The sequence below is a fragment of the Curcuma longa genome, chromosome 11, assembly GCF_044706935.1.
Source record: "Curcuma longa cultivar G26 ecotype Majalengka, Jawa Barat chromosome 11, ITB_CL_G26_1.1, whole genome shotgun sequence".
Classification (NCBI taxonomy): domain Eukaryota; kingdom Viridiplantae; phylum Streptophyta; class Magnoliopsida; order Zingiberales; family Zingiberaceae; genus Curcuma; species Curcuma longa.
Genome location: NC_133871.1, coordinates 26,314,799 through 26,335,542, shown reverse-complemented (window position 1 = coordinate 26,335,542; position 20,744 = coordinate 26,314,799). Strand labels below are relative to the sequence as shown.

At 39.9% G+C, this 20,744-nt stretch overlaps 2 protein-coding genes and 2 pseudogenes across 3 annotated transcripts; all 4 read left to right on the top strand.

The window, feature by feature from the left end:
* Window positions 1-221: 221 nt before the first annotated feature.
* Window positions 222-4,312, top strand: LOC141841329 (phosphopantothenoylcysteine decarboxylase-like). Of its 2 annotated transcripts, none has more exons than XM_074729475.1 (3): window positions 222-290; window positions 3,520-3,871; window positions 3,935-4,312. In XM_074729475.1, the coding sequence occupies exons 2-3, from the start codon at window positions 3,563-3,565 to the stop codon at window positions 4,223-4,225; spliced, it is 600 nt and encodes a 199-aa protein (XP_074585576.1). In that variant the 5' UTR covers window positions 222-290; window positions 3,520-3,562; the 3' UTR covers window positions 4,226-4,312. The 2 variants fall into 2 exon arrangements, with proteins under 2 accessions (XP_074585576.1, XP_074585577.1); XM_074729476.1 differs by having other exon boundaries at window positions 228-297.
* Window positions 4,313-4,960: 648 nt separating this feature from the next.
* On the top strand, window positions 4,961-9,222 carry LOC141840794 (coatomer subunit epsilon-1-like). Its single transcript, XM_074728862.1, has 7 exons — window positions 4,961-5,171; window positions 5,273-5,356; window positions 6,619-6,770; window positions 7,356-7,491; window positions 7,571-7,726; window positions 7,859-7,938; window positions 9,101-9,222. Exons 1-7 carry the CDS (start codon window positions 5,007-5,009, stop codon window positions 9,192-9,194), a joined length of 867 nt encoding a protein of 288 aa, XP_074584963.1. The 5' UTR covers window positions 4,961-5,006; the 3' UTR covers window positions 9,195-9,222.
* Window positions 9,223-13,675: 4,453 nt separating this feature from the next.
* Window positions 13,676-15,771, top strand: LOC141836946 (uncharacterized; annotated as a pseudogene).
* A 2,555-nt stretch (window positions 15,772-18,326) lies between these two features.
* On the top strand, window positions 18,327-20,487 carry LOC141839349 (uncharacterized; annotated as a pseudogene).
* The last annotated feature ends 257 nt before the right edge of the window (window positions 20,488-20,744 follow it).

Genomic DNA, 20,744 nt, shown 5'->3' with positions numbered 1-20,744 from the left:
CAACACCGCACGTGAATAACTATAATTCCTATTATATCAAATATAAGAAATCTAAAAAATGTTTTTGTAATTTGTTTTCAAAAAAAAAAAAAAGGGCCTTTGCCTTTTATCATAACACCCGGCCCGGGCAACGGATGCAGATCCAATTAGCTGCCCTAGTTCGATCCACCTCAGCCCTATATCAGACGCGAGCCTGCTCTCCTCTCGCTCTCGCTCTCGCTCTCGCTCTCGTTGAATCGATCGGTGTGGCTTGCACAATGTTCCTTCTCGCGTCCGCGATTCCTTCTGAGGTTCTTGGTGCATTCCCTGCTCCGACTAGTCATCGCGATTATTTTCGCTTGTTCTTTTGTTTACATCTTGTGTTGGCGATTCTTCATGTCGTTATTTTGCATGAAAATAAATCTAATTTTCTCTTCGATGCCTAATTATGTTCGGTTCCCTAGTTAATTTGATTGCCCATTAAAATTTAGGTTAAATTCTTTATCCTTTTTTTGAGAGATAAGGTCGAATGCAGGAGATGTAGTAGATTAATTGGTTGATCTGTGAGCTGTTCCCTAAGTTTGAAGTGAAGCAAATTTCTGTTCCTCGCTCGTCTTTGGAGCATCCTTAGAGCTCAAGAAAAAGTTAATAGTTGCTGTGCATTCAAGTTTATAAAGTTTCTTTTTGGCACACAACTTACCATGCGAGGCTAAATTGGGGTAATATAATCTCCCCCACTTGAGGCTTAATCGTGCCTATCAAGATTCAATATCCAACTTAGCTATGGATCATCCTTAATGAAGAACAAGCAAGGCCAAATGGTGGCAACACCATAACACTCACAACTCTTTCCAATACCTGACCATGCGCAGATTTGGTCTGCTATAATACAACTGCCACAACCTGCGTAAATAAGAGAATTGGTCCATTATTTTGTCAGGCTTAATGACATCCAAAATACTTAAGCTCAAGTTAATAGTAGCTTACTCATCTAAACTTATAAATATTCAGTATTAACCCATAATTCACTATGTGAGACTAGATTAGGGTGCCATGGAGGAAGAGAGTGGACATGAAGAGTAGGAAGAAAATGGAGGAGGAAGATCGCCTAAGGATATTGAGTTTGATGGTAGTTGTTGTATTTGGTCTTCGTTGTAGTGGCTTTTGCAGATCAAGAGATCATGAAAGGAGAGAGAGGTTAGGATGATGTTCCATTGCTCCTACAGGTAGGATTAGAAGATAAAGAAAAGAAAGACAGTGAAGAAAAAAAGGGATGAGAAAGAAGTACTGAATCATTTATTATACATTTAGTGTCCATGATAAGTATGATAGAGATGATATTGCATTATTTAGGGCTGTTGGATTTTAGAGAAACGGGGAAAGGGTTGTGAGATACTAAAATTTACTTTCTTTAACTTAGAGGGAAAGAAAAGGGAGTTGCTTGTTCTTCCATAGAGTAAGCTTCTTACCTAACCTTGAATCATCATACGAAGAATGTGATAGTGGTAAGGATCTAGTTTGCCTAGTTATTTTAAAGTTTTTCCTGAGTGCAGAATGCTTGCTGCAAGTTGGGTCCTTTTTCCCTAGTCGTATCCTTCCAGTGCAGAATTGGCAGATCCATGGAATCGGCAGACAAAAGAATTGTCCCACTTGATAGATGAAAATGCGCTCACCCACTCACTAGAATGTCAAATGTACCCTGCTGAAAATGTGGCTTTGCCCTTATCCTCGCCCTCTTGATCCTTCCCTCTCCAGCCTCCTACCTGCCTATCTCTGGTTGCTCACATCTCCAATGGCAGCCTTGAAAGTCCATTCAAGGAGTTCAGGAGAACCATTACCAGTGAAATGCCATATTGGGCAACCTCTTCAAATATGTTGGATGTTGCTCCTGAATGTTTTTCTTTAACAATATTTTTGCTTTTTGTAGACTTAATTGAGGAGTTAATTGTTAATTGATTTTAGTAATTTTATAGTGGTGGATTTTATTCAAGAGTGTTCAGATTGTTTATAGTTTCAAATGTTGCCACATATGTGAGTTTATAGTTATAATTTTGCCTTTTCATGGATCTATTACATTTGTTCTTGAAAACCACTGGTGATTATTGAGGTTTAATCTGGTTAGTCAAAATAAAACCAAGTATTTCTATATTTTTTTTTCTTTGTGCACTAGATAGGAAAAAAACTTATGTTTGTAATCCAATGCTCATATATGATATGAAGAAAGCTCATTTTTTTGGTACAAGAAAAAAGTGCATGTGCATATGATAGTGTGAGATATAATAGTCGAGTCTTTTTTTTAAAAAAAATGAAGAATTTTGGTATGTATCATTAGTTTCTATACATATTAATTTCTTGTAAATTAAACTAACAGTCCATAATTAAGATCCATGCAAGCAGGAAGTATTTGGAGAATGACTAAAAGTTACTTATCTACGAATGTTTCCTACTTCCCCACAAATTCATAAGAACGAACAAGCAATACTTTCTCAACTGGACATAGTGTTGCTATCTATCCACACTCTCTTACTGGCATTAGAACAACTGAAAAGCAGTCCTATCCTTCTCATTTTGGATATACTACTCTAATTTGCTAGATGATGTTTGAGATAATAGAGTTGTCGTTGAATATCCACTGGTGCATTAGGACCTTATTGAAACTCTCTATATGACATCTGAACAATGTTATTGTTCTATCTAAACCCAAATTAATAATCTGAACCATGCTTCTTTTGTTAACTTAATCAATTTAATGATCTACCTGCATTTTTCCCATCTTAGCAAATGAAAGAGAAAACAAGTCAAAACTCAGTGAACTTGTACCATACGTCTTTCAGTTGTTGCTTGTTTTTGAAAAAGAGGCTAGGATAAATTGGGACTTTACATTTCGATCATCTTACATTTCCCTAGTAAACAAGGCAAAGGATATCTTTCTTACTTTTTCATCCTCCAATGTCTTACCTTGCAAATAAACAAATGGGAGGATTGATGTCTCACTTCTCCTCTCCGTTGTACTTCCTTTCCTATATAGCTTATATTCCATCTACATATCCTTCTTCCCCTGTGTTTGTATGAGGAAGGACTTATTGGATCCATTGCATGCCTGTAAAATGAAGACAAACAGTTTATGGTTTGTCGATTTGTTCACCCCTTCCCATTAATGTACAGTTTGTGGATTTAAAAGTTTCACGGATCTTTGAGGATACTCTTTCTTGGGAAACTTTTCACATTGTTTTTTCCCCCCGCAAACTGTCTCAATGCTACCTGGTAGCAACATAGAAGCTGGCTGGCATGAAGTGTAAAATGGTTCCTAAAGTTTGTGGCATTGGGGAAATCTGTACCAATTCCTTTGAAGACTGCATAAATATGATAAATGATGTTATTCTCAAAACTCAAGTGATCATATGAAGTCATCATTTTTCTCTCTTGTATATATAATTGAAATGGTTTTCCATGCACAGATTTTGTAAGTTATGATTAATGCCTATTCAATTTGCAAAAGTTGATCATTGTTCACCTTTTATCCATTTGTATTTGACGCAGTGGAAGGAAACTTCTTCTTTAATGTGATTCAACCTCGGATAATATGGAGCATCAGAATATTAAGCCTGCTAAACCAAGGATCCTTTTAGCTGTTTCTGGAAGTGTTGCTGCTATTAAATTTGAGATTTTATGTCGTTGCTTTTTGGAGTGGGCAGAAATCAGGGCAGTTGCTACCAAATCATCCTTGCATTTTATTGACAGAAGAACACTACCTAGTAATGTGCCTTTTTACACGGACGAGGATGAATGGACTAGTTGGAAAAAGATTGGAGATGAGGTGTTGCACATTGAGCTGCGTAAATGGGCCGATATCATGGTGATTGCGCCGCTTTCAGCAAATACTCTTGCTAAGGTAAAGAGTGAAAGGATATTAGGGTCTGTGTTCTATTTGTTTCATCTTTTTTATTTTTTACAGATTGCTGGAGGGTTGTGTGACAACCTACTAACATGCGTAGTGCGAGCATGGGATTACCACAAGCCTATATATGTTGCTCCTGCTATGAACACCTGCATGTGGAACAACCCTTTCACAAAGCATCATCTGGAAGTAATTAGACAATTGGGGTTCCGTTTCCTTTCCGTCACCGATCGCATTACCAGGACGCCGGCATGTGGAGATCATGGAGACGGTGTAATGCTGGAACCTCATGTTATATTCGGTATCGTGAGGCTTTCATACAAGCCACCAGCTACTGGGCCAAGTTGATTCTTAATCAAGTGATCTTCTATGCAAATTCTGTTAATTGGTTCAATTTGTAAACATGAGTCTCCAGCTTGTTTGTTTGATATGCAAGCGAATAGTAGTCAGTTTAGTTCTAGTTCTCTTCCTTGGACTTTCTCTTAAGCCTTGCCCTAAATCAGAATCTGGAACAGTTGTCTGAACCATATGTACTACTGTGAAATCGACTTCTTGTCTAATAAAATTGTCTCTGTAGTTCACAGGTGTGAGTCAATACCAATATAATCCTCAGATGCTTCCGGAGTATAGTTGAGTTGGTTACAATGGAACAGATTTGTTAAAGTGGGTAAGAATTGAATCTCGATGAAATTGAGACAATGCCTTCTTTGTCGTGACTAATTGTAATTTTTCGATTTACCTTTTCACATATGGTCATAGAATCGACTGTGTGGATCGTAGGAATAGTGAATTTTATTTTTTACTAAAATAAGTCAATACCAATATCAATTATTTAAGAAGTGTGTCAGATTATTATCTCACATTTCTTATTTAGCACTTTTGTGAGTAATTATTTTTTAAAAAAATTAAAAAATAAATCTAAAATTATTTAATTTGAAAAATAAATAAATAATACCTCCTCAAAAATGCTAGTGTTTCGGATGTCCGAGATGTGCGGGTAATATAAAATATGCCTTTATTTAATTTGAAAAATAATGTTCGAAGGGCCGGATCAGAAGCGAACTCCTTTGAGCTTCCCTCGATCTCCGATCTCAGTCTTCGTCGACGACACTATTACGAGGCGACGGTGATGGCGGCCACTCCCGACCTCCTATTCGGACTCCGGAACAGCTTTTACTTGGGTGCATATCAATCCGCCATCAACAGTAGCGACATTCCGAACCTCTCCGCCGACGATGCCCTCGAGCGCGACGTCATCGTCCATCGCTCCTACATCGCCCTCGGATCCTACCAGGTTTGCCTGCCCCTTCTGATGCTTGCTTGCTCTTTTCCTTTGGATCTGTTCTTATTTGTGCGAAGATTTGGATCTCTGACTGCATCTCCGTTTCTTTGCAGCTTGTCATAAATGAGATCGATTCGTCGGCTCCTACGGCTCTTCAAGCCGTCAAATTGCTTGCTCTTTACCTATCCGGAAGCAAGGTTTGAGTTTTTCGCTTCATTTCTTCTTGTGTGGAGATCAGATCTTGAATTGGACAGGCTAGATTTTTTAGACATTCTCGACGTGTTTCCTTCGATCTGGGAAGTTTCAGCCTCAACAGTAGTCGTTCTATTCTGCCTTTTTGTTCTTTCTGATTGAAACTCTAAAATCTAAATTTTAATTGTCAGAGGACATTTTATTTTATTTTTTCTGTTGTCAGATTATGCTCAACGTGAGATATAATTAATGATTTCTCTCATAAACGTATATTAACAAATATTGAGAAATTGAATGAACTTTGAATACGCACACCAAATAATTGACTAGATTGGCTATATCCCCACTTTTTATTAAAGTTAAAGGCAGAATTCTACTGGATTTGTGAGCATATTCTTAAAGGGACATGAAACCAAAATATTGTTTCCCAATGAAGCTGACATATTAAATTGATGTTAATACAAGGTATTTTAGTCATAATAATATCGGAGGGAACATTGTCAGTGGGTTAGCGGAATGAGGAACTTGGATCATTATAGCTGTTATTTTGATTAAAAATACAATATTTAATTTCCATGTCATAATCTAAAGGTTTATGGACGAAAAAGTTAAATGTATATATTTGTTCAAATTTTGATAGGATGTTATAGATATGTCAATTAAAAGTACTCAATGATTGATAAAATTCATACTGATTGTGATCTTTGTAGCAACTAACCTTACACTTTTGAACTATCTATTGAAATTTTGATGAATATTATTTTTGATGTGGTCTCTTGCCTGTTGAAAATCTACAAATGTTGGAAATCCAAAGTATTCTCCATGATTGCTTTCTTTGTAAACAAGTCCTTATTTCCATATGTTGGAATCAGTAGGTCGGAAGAAGAATGGATGACAATAGAAATAGAGATAACAATTTAGAAATGTTTCGAAACAAGGATGGGATTCACAGGGAAGAATAACTAGTCAATGATGCTGTTGAAGCAGTTCAAAATGGTAGCAGCAAAATTTTCTTTTTGTTTGGCACAGGCTTGTTATCTTGAGCCTTTAAGCATCTGGATTTAATCTCTTATGTCAAGGGACAAGGGACTGATTCTCCATGTTGGCCTTTTTTTTTTTTTTTTTTACAATTGATTAAATTGGGGATACAAAATGTATTTTAAGGTTCAGGGATTTCTCAGTATATGGGGATTAAGCTATTTCATGTGCCTCATCGTGATAAATATTCCCTGATGGATTCTCATTGTATCTTATTTTTGTTATCTAGGAAGCTGCTATCTCGAGTATCCAGGAGTGGTTAAGCGATGCTGCAATAGGAAACAATCCTGTCCTTCGTTTGATTGCTGGAATCATATACATGCATGAACAAGACTACAATGAGGCACTCAAACATACCAATGCTGGTGGAACAATGGAACTGTGAGCGAGCACTTTCATCAAAGCCAAAGATATGCTTATCTTGTATTATTTGGTTCTTAGTATGAATTTTATAACCTGTAGTTTATGTTCTCTTATATATTTCACCCAAAAACTAAAACTTCTTGGCAAATCTGCTAGAATGTGATTTTCTTGAAATTGCTTTCTTTGTCCATGAAAATTTACTGATCCATTTACTATTTGAATCTAGAATTTCTGCTTCTTATAAAGTTCCTTCAACTTCAAGTATAGTGAGTTTTCTTTTTTTATTTAGATTTTTTTGGGATCTAAAACATATTTTGGCTGTGACAACTGGATGACCTTGGTTATAATTGATTCCTAATAAATATATAATGCTTTTTTACTTTCATATGTTCCCAAAGCTTAAAATTTTAGAACGCTAAAGAATCTAATTATATGTAGGTGAAATCTGTAGTTGTTTTCACCAGACAATCCTTTTATAAAACAGTAAAACAGCTAAGTAATATTGGATAGAGGTGGCTACTAAAGTTCAATGCAGCTTCTTTATTATAGCTAACTGTTAATGGTTTCTGAATTAGTACGGTTGGGTTTTAATGCATTTTGCAGCCATGCACTGAACGTTCAGATATTCATTAAGATACATAGGTCAGACTATGCAGAGAAACAACTTAAAGTTATGCAACAAATTGATGAGGATCATACACTGACACAACTTGCAAATGCGTGGTTAGATTTGGCAGTGGTAAGCCTAGTAATTAATGATTGCAGCAAATTTCTGATATTCAACTTTCATGAGTTCACCTAATTATTTTCTGTTTCAGGGTGGTTCTAAGATACAGGAAGCTTATCTAATTTTCCAAGACTTCTCTGAGAAATATCAGATGACTGGAATGGTTTTAAATGGTAAGGCTGTTTGTTGTATTCACACGGGTCGCTTTGATGAAGCTGAGTCCTTACTGCTTGAAGCACTAAACAAGGTAGACTTGAAAATCTGTTTATTCGTCTCCGTCAATCAAGCACTTTGTCAGTTATGTTTTCATGGATGATAATGTCACTTTAAATTCCATTGCAAGCTATACAGTAGATGAACATGAGAATTTTGATTTCAGGATTCAAAGGATGCAGAGACCTTGGCCAACCTTGTTGTATGCAGTCTTCACCTTGGCAAGCCTTCCGCAAGATTTCTCAAGTAAGCATGACACCGTTTTCTCGAACCATATTCTATGTTTCTCATATTTGGATATGAGTAACTTACCTAGGTACTAATCTAGATGCACGGCATATCATTTTCTATTAGTGGGAATGTGGGGTCAAGTAGATATATGTTTCTGATACATGATACACTATCAGGACCGTGTCATGTCAACACTGGTTGGATTGCTAACAGACACAATATTTAAGAAATTCTAACATATAAAGGCATTATTTTTGGGGACTAATGTTCTCACAGTCAAAGGATTGCCCAATTCTTAAGGCTTAGAGGATGTATACAAACAAAATGTTCAGTATCTAATACCTTGAGATAAGAGCTAATTTATGTTTGTTCAGAACAGTGAGTGTATAAACTTGAATGTTCATTTTGGATTGACTTAGTGAACAATTCTAACAAAAACATGACAAAATTTGACAGTCACGAAGTGGTGATTAAACATGCAGGGTGGTTCAAGTTTGTGGGGTAATTAATTACGTTTGAGTAAAATAAAAGTGGTCATTGCCCAACTGTTACCATCACAATCACGAAGTTACTTTTTTGTTTGACCAGGGATAGAAACGAGTAGATTATTTCTATCAGAAATCAAACTCAATTACTAGTAAAATACCTTTCTGATCCGGATATTGGTTGGAGTCATAAATCTCCAATGTAAATTAAAACCCACTCCAAGTATATAATGCCTACCATCTGAACGCTATTTTCTTTGTATTGATCCTAAATCTCAGAGATAATTGTAGCTTGAATAGTAACCGTTCGCTATTGAAGCAGTCACCTGAAGGTTAAATTGTCTTACTATAAGCTCTCATTTATAGTATCTGACAGCAGCAATGTTCACTAAATTGAACTGCAATCTCTTCCAAAGGATTCGAGAATTGCATCTCTGGCACTTCCTGTTGCCTATTGATTAGCTGCTTTGTCTTGACTTGCAGGCCTAGTGATGATCGATAAGCTTTGACAGATTTCTTAAGATACTACTAGTTAAAGATAAATCTTGTGTTTGTGTTAATACTTTTAAGCAAATCATATCCATTTATTAAATTCAAAGTATATATTACTTTCGAGCTAATCAGACCAACCCATTTACCAAAACACCCAGCATCAGGTCACTTGTTCATTCCCTTATTCTTTGATCATGCAGTCAGCTGAAGCTGTCACATCCGGACCATATGCTTGCTAAACGCCTAGCAACAGCCGAAGATAACTTCGATAGAGCTGTTCAGTCCATCGCATGATTCTACTTGATCACTGCTTTATTCTCGCCTTAGTTTTTTGTTCTTGTTTTGTGATTGATACTTTAAATGTGTTGAGTCTGTTCGCCATGGCATTAGTTTCTGACTTTGCTTTGTCATTGAGTTAGTAACAATGAAATAGAAAACAAACAGGTGATAAATTATAAAAGTTTTTGAAGGTATAGTAGTACCTACAATCGTGCTAAAGAGGTCAGAACTCACAAATTCAATCTCCATCACATTAAAAAAAAAAAATTACCCCATAAAAATGAACTCACTTACACTTCTCCCAAGTCATAATTCTGATCAAACAACCTGGTGCCATCATAGTGTTTCAACTTGAATAGCATTTTTTCAAGAGGTAATCATGAGTTGTGGATGGATATAGTGCACCAAACAATATTGAATTTGACATTAATTAGAGAGCAATTGTACATATCAATTCTTCTGTTTTGGAACAAATTGATTGCAGCTGCATGGGAGGATGCGTTTGGGTGATCAGTTAAGGTAAGATCTGTATGAATAGGGCTGCAGAGTGTTGCATCATTACCAGAGTGGACATGGATCTGCAGGACAGCCATCTCAATGAAAAAGTAAGCGGTGATAATAAATTAATCTGATGGATTTGGGTACTCAAATCACGTCTTTTATTAATGATCATCATATAGCATCTCCTTTTCTACCTCCTTTAATAATTTGATGTGGGTAGCAGATATATATGTAGGTTGTATTTTATCTTCTGGATTATCTTGAAATATCCTTCCTCTTTCTCTATAAATCCATTAGTCAGTTTCATATGAAACTATTAGAAAATTCGGAATCAACTCTAAATCTAAATCAATATATATTTAAAAACCTCAAAATATTTATGATATCAAATTTAAACCGCTCTTAGATTTAAATTTGATATCATAAATTGATAGTAGTAAATTAAATTGAAATTACATCTTTATTTTTTTACTTATCAATTCAAAATTTTACTGTTCTCAATTTACTCTATCGAAAATTTGAAGACATAAATATATTAAAAAGATTTTCAAAAGTACATTCATTTTGATTTAAAATAATTTGAAATTCTCTAGATCTATCAGTTAATTTTGGATAAAATTGATTAATGAATTTATATTATTTAAAATTTTAATATTTTTTAAATAAGAAGAGTCTTAATAACTCATTTAAGTCTGAGCCTATGATAAATTTTAATGAGTTATAAATATAAAAATTTATTGTTCACCAAAATATCATTTTTTATCTTTAGGATATATATTACTTAACAATTGATGATATTATCACATACTTGTTTTGCTTATTACAGTTTAAACTAGTTTTTCCTTCCATTTTGACTTTGACTTGAGTGAAAAAGAATTAAATTAAATTAAGTTTCTTTCTTTTGTTTTATATTTTCTATGTAAACATAACACGAACGTTTATTTCTTTCTTATATTTTCGATGTAAATATAACATATCTCTTTATCTAAAGAAGAAAGAAACCATTGACGTTTATATATGTACATATTGGTCTCCAAAAAACTTATCTTATTCATTTAAAATTATGTTTATCTTGATTATTTTAAATTATGCTATTATTTTTTAATCATGTGTTTAGTTTAGGGCACTTAGTTGATGATAGTTTAACCCTTAGCAATAATTTTCCCTAGTTTAGCTAGTTGACATCCTCTAATCCTATACTCATATTCTATGCAACTTAATGATAGTACGATGTTTTTTTTTCTTCAATTTGATACACGAAATTTAATAATTTTACTGTTGCGTTAAAGCTCTTTTTCTTTTTCTTCTTAATTAAAATTTCACAAAATAAAAGCACACCCAAAATAAAATAACAACGACAACATCGGAGAAATGAACAAAAATGAAGAAGCATACAAAACCTTGAGCACTTCCAACATAATTTGTATGACTTTTCTTCTTGATTGTCGTCATCCACTTGTTTGGCGATTGGCAAGAAGAGATGATGAAGTCGTAATGATGCTTGCAAAGATGACAAAGGGCAAGACGATGAAGAGTGCAAGGACCATGGCGTAGTTAACCAAATGAGTTTTCTTCGTCTCGTGAATCCATTGTAGAATGTAAAATAGAAGCCCAAGCGGAACGACTACCATAATACAAATAAAAGACACCATTTCTTGAGTAGAAATGAGATGAAAACCTGGAGGTTAGATCATTCTCTTAAGTTACTTCAACCATTCCCTATATATTGTTTGATCTTCTCTTTAAATTAAGAATAAGCGAAAGAAAGAAAATTTAAAAAAAATGACAACAAGAAAGTAGTTTATTGGATGAAATTTAAAAGGAGGAAATATATTATGACTTGCTTGTTTTGATTATTATATCTTAAATTATTTTTTCTCTTCTAGGTTGGAAATAAAATAAAAATAACTCAATGGAAATTAAATTTCTTTCCTTTTTTTATTTACTTCAAGTAATAAGATAAAATAGTTAGTTAATCATTTCCTTTCCTTTTTCCAACTTTATCCTTTATTTTTTTAATAATCTAGATATATAACTTTTCGAATCGACTAATTTTGAAGATGTCCTGTCTGATCCTACGAAAATTTTTCATCGGTCATTAAGATCATCCTTGAACGACGCATCACTTGGCCGTCAACATTTTAAAATCAATCTGCAGTGTACTATAATTAAAAATCAACTCATAGATATTTCAACCCATGGATGCTTCATTAACTGCAAAAACACTTTGTCGTTGGACCGTAGCTCCGGAGGCAACTTTATCCCTCTTAAACATAGCACAAATGTTCATCAAAGAAAGAAACTTACAAGCTCATATACCACCAAAATTTAACAAAATTTCATCAATTTTTTCTCTCAACAAATTATCCAACCCACTTAAGATCACATTTGCCATACTCAAGAAAAAAAAACTATCATAAACTATAAAAAAAAAGTAATTTTGGAAGCTATCAATCAATTCTTTTGTTTTTTTTTCTGAGATTAAGTGCAGTTATTCATGATTAACATTTAAGTCTCTACAAAGATTAGATGCAGCCATTAATCCATGATTTACATGTGCAGAATAAAAAAATATAAGAATTCTTATCAAAACGTCTCATTTATTTCTTCTTTCCATGCAAGTTTCATTTCCTTCGCTTAAAAGGACAGCCTTTAGTTCCATTTCTTGATCTACTTTTAAAATTGCCTAGAAACAAGTTTATCTGTTGATCACAGTTCTAAATTAGTTCTCCTTCCATCTTCACTGAAAAATAAAAAATAAAAGAATTAAATGAAATTGAACTTTAAGCATTTCATTATATATAATTTGATATTCTGCGTGACCCTCTCGTGCGCGTCCGTGCATGAGCGCCACGCAATCCACCGTCCATCATGCGATCGCGGATCAGATCTGACTGTCCAAATGTGGGAATGTACAGTGTTGTTCCGCCCCTGACCCCGTCGTTGCTGCTGCCCTCGCTGCGTCGTCTGACCACCGTCGGCCCGAGCGCGATCGATGTGCCGCTCGTCGGTCCTTCCACGGCCGGCCTCCGGCCGCGATTTAATCGGAATCCGATCGCGATTTGATCGAAAATCGACGCGTGCCACTGCCAACTGCGTTCCATCAAATTGCGCTGGATTCCGGTCACAATCCGATCGGAATCCGACGCCGATCAAAGCGCCAATGAGTGGCACGTCGATCGTGCCCGGGCTGGTGGCCGGACGGCACGGTGAGGGTGGCAACAACGGTAATAGATCGACTGTGTCACTCACGATATCGCGCAGTGCGAGTCACGCTGAATATCAAAACTCTTCGTTATATTATGTTTTTAAGATCAGAAGAAAGGAAAAAAAAACTCAATTGTCGGACGTCATGATTCCAAATATATGCATTCAGCTTTATGAAGCTGTTCAGAAGATTATCAGTACTCGAACACTACAGGGCTTAAAAATAGCAACGAGGATGGATCGTCACACTGCATTCTCGATCCAGTTTGCATCTTTGGGAGCAAGCTCGGTAGCTAAATTTGGGAGTTTGGAGATGAAGTAGAGAGGATACGCGATACGTACGTACGTGTGCAGATGCGTGCAGTAAAAAGGTAGAAGATGATGCAGGAACGGACGGACAACAGTACACGAGGTGGAAGAGGAGTGGAGCCAGATCTTCCTGTTGGAGACGGAGTTGCAGCTTACAAGAAAGGCTGTGCCCTTCTGCTTTAGCGCTGCGTCTGATGCATCATGCAGCAGCGGCAATGGTGGTGGTGAGCTAGGATAGGATGGGCAATCACCTACTACCGCTACTATAGACGTCACGAGTTGAAGGGATTGGGATTGAATCCTTCTCTTCTTTCGTGGAGGAGAGCGGCGGAAGAGAAGGAACAGGAAATCAGGAATTGAATGATCGATAGAGACGTTCAGTGACTGTTAGTCGAGGTCATTCATGGCGTTGCATGGACGAGCGAGATTCTGCTGCTGTTAGTGGAGGTATATATATAGGGAGAGGAAGGGGGTGTTGGATGGAGGCGGAGGCGAAGGAGGTCGCCGGCGATGAGGAGGGGATGGTTGCGGGCGCAGCGCGGAAGCGGTACGAGAGGCTGGTGGCGGTGAGGAGCAAGGCGACGAGGGGGAAGGGGGCGTGGTACTGGGCGCACCTGGAGCCGGTCATGGTGGTGACGGCTGCCGGGGTGGGGCAGCCAGCGGAGACGAAGCTCCGGTGCGGTCTTTGCTCCGCTCTGTTTTCCGCCTCGAACCCCTCGCGGACTGCTTCCGAGCATCTGAAGCGCGGCGGCTGCCCCAACTTCTCGTCGCCTTGCTCCGCGGCCGCTGCGATTGATCCCCGGCCCATCTCCTCCTTCCCGCCGCTGCCGAGGGCCAAGCCGGCCCTGGTTCTCTCGGGAGGGAAGGAGGACCTCGTCGCGCTGGCGAGGCTGGAGGATAGCGTAAGGAAGCTCAAGAGCTCCATGGCCGCCCCCGCGTCGGCTCTTCCCGAACCACAGGCCGACGCTGCCCTCTCCCTCCTCGCCGACTGGCTTTTGGAGTCAGGCGTCGCTGTCTCTCCTTCCTCCCTCGACCACCCAAAGTTCCAGTCGTTCCTCAACCAGGTCGGCCTCCCGCCTGTTTCCCCGCGCCGGCTCGTCCTATCTCAACTGCACGCGCGATACCTCGAGGTCCTCTCCGACTCAGAGGCCAGAATCCGCGACGCCGCCTTCTTCCAGCTCTCCTCCGACGGCTGGAAGTCGTCGGCCACGTCATCCGACCACGCGATTGTGAGCTTCGCGGTGAACCTCCCCAACGGGAGAACTTTGTTCCACCGCTCCATGCTCACCGTCAGCAGAGCGCCCTCAAGCTACGCCGAGGAGGTTCTGCGGGACGCCGTCGCCAAGCTATGTGAAGGTTTCACCGAACGGTGCGCCGGCATTGTCGCCGACCGCTTCAAGAAGACGGCGCTCCGCAACCTCGAGAGCCGGAACGAACGCATGGTCAACCTCTCCTGCCAACTCGAGGCATTCAACGGCCTGATCAAGGACTTCGCTCAGCAGCTCCCCCTGTTTCGAAAAGTCTCCGGCGACTGCCTCAAGTTAGCCAACTTCATCAACGTCCAATCCCAAGTCCGAAGAATTTTTCTCAGGTATCAGCTCGAAGAGCACGGCCACTCTCGCCTTCCAAGAACTGCCTCCATCGGTGCTCGTCAAGCCTCCGACGAACTGGCAGTGGTGGAGGATGTGATGGAATTCGCCCGTCCAATCCAAATGGCCGCTCTCGACGAGGACTACAAGCTGGCTTACCGCGAGGAACAATCCGCCGGAGAAATGGCGGAATTGATTCAAAATGGTGGCTTTTGGAGTGAACTGGAGTCCGTCCACTCATTAGTGAAGCTAGTGACGGCCATGGCCCATGAAATCGAGCTGGAACGGCCACTGATCGGCCAATGCCTGCCTCTCTGGGACGAGCTGAGGACCAGGGTCAGAGAATGGGGCGTCAAGCACAGCACGAACAGCGAGGCGGTGGAGAAATTGATCGAGACGAGATTCTTGAAGAACTACCACCCCGCATGGTCAGCAGCGTTCGTGTTGGATCCACTCTTCCTGATCAAGGACGCCGGCGGCCGGTACCTCCCTCCTTTCAAGCGCTTGTCCCCGGAGCAAGATAAGGACGTCGGCCGGCTGATCACGCGGTCGGTGTCGCCGGAGGAAGCTCACATTGCGCTGATGGAGCTAATGAAGTGGAGGTCAGAAGGACTGGATCCCTTCTATGCCCAAGCCGTTCAGGCGAAGCAGCGCGACCCCTCGACGGGGAAGATGAAGGTCGCCAATCCACAGAGCCGTCGGCTGGTGTGGGAGACCTGCTTGAGTGAGTTCAAATGCCTCCAGAAGGTCGCCGTGAGGCTCGTTTTCCTCCATGCCACTTCCTGCGGATCAAGCGCGACTCCTCACTGATGCGCTGGATGCATGTTCATGCTCACTCCGAGGCTCCGAAGAAGATGGCTTTTCTCACCGCCCATTCAAAGATCGCCAAGATGGATTCCTCGACTGAGACGATGGACCTGGACGTCCTGAACATGGCGGACGACGACGCACTCGGAGACTTCGCTGGTGCCTCCTCAGTCCTGTAACATCTGTTTTCTGCGTATTTCTTCTTCTTCTTCTTCTTTTGCTGAGTGTAGACTAGGATTGTAGTAGGAATGCTGATTCTTTGTTTGAGCTAGTTCTTGATCAGTCTTGTTCTTCCAACATCTACTCGAGATTTTGTTTGGAGCGGGGAGTAGAGACATAAAGAACTATCAGATATTTGTTCGAGTGATTGTTTTATCCACTTTGAATTCGATTAGTTTGCAGAAGATATTGGCACAAATAAATTTCAAGACATGGAATCGAACAGCAAGCTTTGCAGATAAAGGTTGGAATTTGCAGAGACTCGTCAAAAGGAAGACACATGCACCTACTGGACTAGCTCTGTTCTTCGATGATCAGAGGACTAACAATTCACCGGCGATATGAGTGCCCTACTCACGAACTCCTTGCTGTTTCACATGCCTATATCTAGGCTTGTTCTAAAATCCTTGCATGACCTTAAAATATGAGGAAGAACAGAGGCCTTGTGATGTTTGCATGCACGTTAGCATCTTTGGATTCTATCAACTGCTGCACTGTTGATTAATGAAGCAGGTACTCTTCCTGCCAGCTTTATCAATGATTGATTTCCGAGAAAGGCTCCAACGCTGCTTTGGCATGATCGAGCTTTTCTAGGAGATGATGATTGACAGTCGAGATCAAACAACCACTAGTCGATACTCGATAGGCCATGGCTGGGCGGATGGTGAGCTGGAGGTCAACTTCAGAAGAAGACAACCGGAGAAAGGATTAGGAAGAAAAAAAAACTGAATCTCCGTTGAGACCCACCACCGCGGCCGCCAAGGCCCACCGGGGAGGAGGGGGACATGGAAGAGCAATCTGAACCCTAGTGCGCCTGTTGCCATCGGCAAAAGCTCATAAAGGGCTTCTCTTTCACGTCGTCTTCGGGTGGCTTTTTCTCTGACGAGCGAGACCATATAGCCTTTCTGTCTCCAGCGCTTTCCTTTTGCTTTCTTTCTCACTGTCAGCCCTTTCTCTTTAGCAGTCACGAGAGCTTGCCATTTTGATCGCCCAGTGGTGCAGTTCCATTGATAGTAATCCATTTTTCAGATTGGAAGACGATCACAGACAGTAGTTTCATTAATCGCTGAAGTTGAAAACAAATTGTCTTGTCACCAGAATGTCACCAAATTCGCTTAAGACAGAGAAGGAGAAGAGATTCTAGAGGAAGCTTCGCCTGGCGCGAATGGTGAGCCAGGGCCATGCGCCAAGGAAGAAGAAGATTCGCTGTGTCGGTGTTATTTTTCTCCTGGTTGGAGGGTAGAATGGTAAATTCGGGAAACTAATGAATATATCGGGCGATAATAACGCGCTTTAAACCGAGATGCTCCCGTTTTAAACTCTCGGCCAAATTAATGATATCTTCCGGTACGGAAAAAGAGCGCGCACCCCGTCGCGTCGCTGACCGGCTGACCGACCAACCGACGCAGCGCGGCAGCGATCGGCTTTGGGGCACGGGTGGTCCCTGCCCGTCGCCGTCCGTACGGGGGCCAGACCCGGCCCACCACCCTTATCAACCCACCGCTCGTCCGGAACGAAGACGACGAGCGCGGGAGTCGCGATGCGCGCGGGGATGTGGGGCCGGTCGCCGGAGGCCTTTTGATTGCAACAACGGATGGCGACAGAGGACTGCGGCGGAGGGGGTGGCGACGCGATCTGCAACGTCGACCCGTCGGGGCCGGAGGGAGCGAAGGGAGGTGTAGATGTCGGCGGCGGCGGAGGAGGAGGTAGCCGCTGGCATCGAGTTCATGGGCCTCCATATCAAGCGATCGGCCCACCCAACAGCCTGCCAAGGCCCAATTGTCCAGCGCGAAGGACGGTGCACTACTGCTAATCCCCAGCTTTGTCTGCCTTTGCCACAAAAATTGTGATTAAAGAAAGCACTCCAGTCCTCTGCTCCAAATAGAGTAATGATTCATAGCATGAAAAATATCAACATGAATGCACCATATACAATTGTATGTAGGATAAGGAGTGGGATCCATTGTCAATGTGAGTGTCATGCTAAATGCAATATCTTTTTATGAATCATGATTCCAATTATGGCGATGATTTTTCTAAATTCCATGGCTGAGCAATATCTTTTTCCATCAGACTGATTATAATTTTTCAACTTACTTTTTCACATATATCGAGCCGATCATATGAGATCGCTGAGGTAGCAGATTTTATTTTTTTAGAAGAAATGATTTGTCTTCACTCCCGGAATATAACTGAGTTAATTACGACAGAACAGACTTGTAGAAGTGAATAAGAGTTTGATATTTTTTCTTTTGATCAATTATAATTTTTTAATTTATCTTCTCATAAATAATTATGCAGGATGATAAATTTTAATTTTTTTACTAAAGAGATAATTAAAATAATAATAATAAAACACTTAATTATTATTTCTTAAAGTTAGGGGGTGTTTTGGCAACTAACCGAAGCTACAGGAGGTAGAACGGTGGAATTAAAAACTTCAGGCGGCATTTTGAAAAGGCGGAATGGGGGGGGGGGGGGGGGGGGGGGGGGTGCAAAGTGAAAATTTACTCTTAGGTTTGCCTTTAAGCGATCTCCTTTCGTCGTCGGTGATTCCCCTCAATTCCGTCATCGTTAGGGTGGACGATCGCGCAGCCGTAGGAGGTCTCGTCGTTTCCCGGTTTGTAGCTTGGAGAGCGGTGCGTGTTTTTTTTTATCCCCCCTTATCCGATTAGGCTTTTGTAAACGTGATGATCGGTGCTTGTTCTAGACATGGTGATGTGGGAAGAGTTTCGTATTTCTTGGAAATGATCTAGGGTTTTGCTTTTCAGAACGTTAATTTGTCAGATTAGTGGATAAGTTGGTCGTTTGATATGGGAAATTTTAGTTTTGAGATACATCGTGCTTGGCATGTTATCTAACTAGAAATTTTGGAACTTCGTAATCGATGTTCATTATTTTTTTAAAGGAAAGAAGAGCCTTTGCTTTGTTTTAATCATGTTATGGTTACTGTTCTTTACTTGTGTAAGATTTAAGTGGTTATTGAGATCGTTTGTGCTTAATGCATGATGGGATTTCATTTTCCTTGTGCAGAGTCATACTTTGAGAAAATGAAGAGGGGAAGAGGTGGTATGGATGACTTCTTTGGTTTTGGGGATCCATTTGCTGGGTTTGGTGGCTTCCGCAGACCAGGGAGTTTGATCTCTAGTGTTTTCGGTGGGAGGGACCCCTTTGATGATCCTTTCTTCACACAGCCATTTGGAAGCTTAATGGGAAGAAGCATGTTGGGACCTAGCATGTTTGGTCCTAGCATGTTTGGTCCTAGCATGTTTCCTGATCAAGGAACCCTCTTTGGGGAGGCTAGCAACCCTTGGTTCTTGGAACAGGCTCCTCCGGCCAATAAGTCGAAGGGTCCTGTTATCGAGGAGCTCTCTGATGATGATGAAGACAAAGAGAAGGCTGGCGAGGAGCACAAAGAGAACACAAGAAAACATTCTAGACCATATGAAGAGCCATTTGTTCAGGAACCTGATGAAGCAGTTGAAGGTACACAGATACCTTTCTGATAGCTTCAGCTTCTTGTAGGCCATTAAGTGTCAATGCTTATTAACTGCTTGTTTGTTTTCAGAAAATAAGAGCAGGCATATACAATATATGAACAACTTCAATCACCCTGGCATGATGCAATCACAGGGTAACACTTTTACATTCCAAAGCTCATCTGTGACTTATGGCGGTCCAAGTGGTGCATATTACACTTCATCCACAACAAGGAGAATGGGAGGCAATGGAGTAAGTGATCAAGACTGTGAATTGGAACAGAATACCAAATTATCTCAGCATTCCACTTACACTACTATGCTTTATAATCTTGTCAGGTTGTTATGGAGGAGAGCAAGGAAGCCAACACCACTACTGGTAGAGCTACTCATAGGGTGTCTCGTGGGCTTCATGACAAAGTATGCACAACTTGGATAGACATTCTTCTCTTGATTATCGACTTGTTTGGAACCAGTGGAAAATTATATGTTTGGACAAATTCCAAAGGATCATAATTTCCCTTTTTTTCTTAGAATCACGATTTCAATTATTATATTTTGGTTAAAGTGTGGAAATGACTAAATGAGACTTGTGATTCAATTTCTCAAGTTTGGAACCGTAGGGATATATTTGGGATTACAAAATTACATTACAGAATCGTTTGGTCTCATAATTTTTAGTAATGCTCAGGAAGAATTCCACTAATTTTGTTTCCAAGCCTCAAGTTGTTGTGGGTGTTGGAATTCTAATCTCCATCTTTTTTGTTTTCTGAAAATGGAAGTCACTAAAATATTAAAATTTGGTTTTCATTAATATTTTTTTTCTGAACTTGTTGCAAGGTCCGTTTTTGAGTTTCTGATACAATGTTGTACATCATAGGTTGTCACTTTATAATATTACCTAGTAATTATATTTTCAGGGTCACTCAGTCACAAGAAAACTGAATTCTGATGGGAGGGTAGACACACTGCAGACGTTACATAATCTCGATCAAGGTTAGACGCTTTGTTCTAGAACAGCTTTGAGGATGATTTTTTTTTCTCCTAATTTGACTGTGTTCCTAACATTAGATGAGCTTCCTGCTTTTGAGAATGCTTGGAAAGGGAATTCTAAAAAAGAAATACTTGCCTGGATGGGACCAGGGGCATGATTCCTTTGAGAATAAAGGCTTTAGTAAGTAATTAGTTGATTCCATAATTTTTTTATTTGTGGTCTTGTAATTATTATCATGTGGAATAGATTTTTTTTAAGTATTATTTCCTTGCCAAGGTAGATCGTTATTAAGAAAAGGATTACATTGTTTGACACCCTAAATGAAGCGTGAATAAAGTGATTGCTGGAATATCATTATATATGCAAAGTGGAAGCGTGAAATTGGTATTAGGAGACAAACATGATAAATCATATTAGGACATGATAAAAATATGAGATTGTTTCAACCTTTGTTTGAATT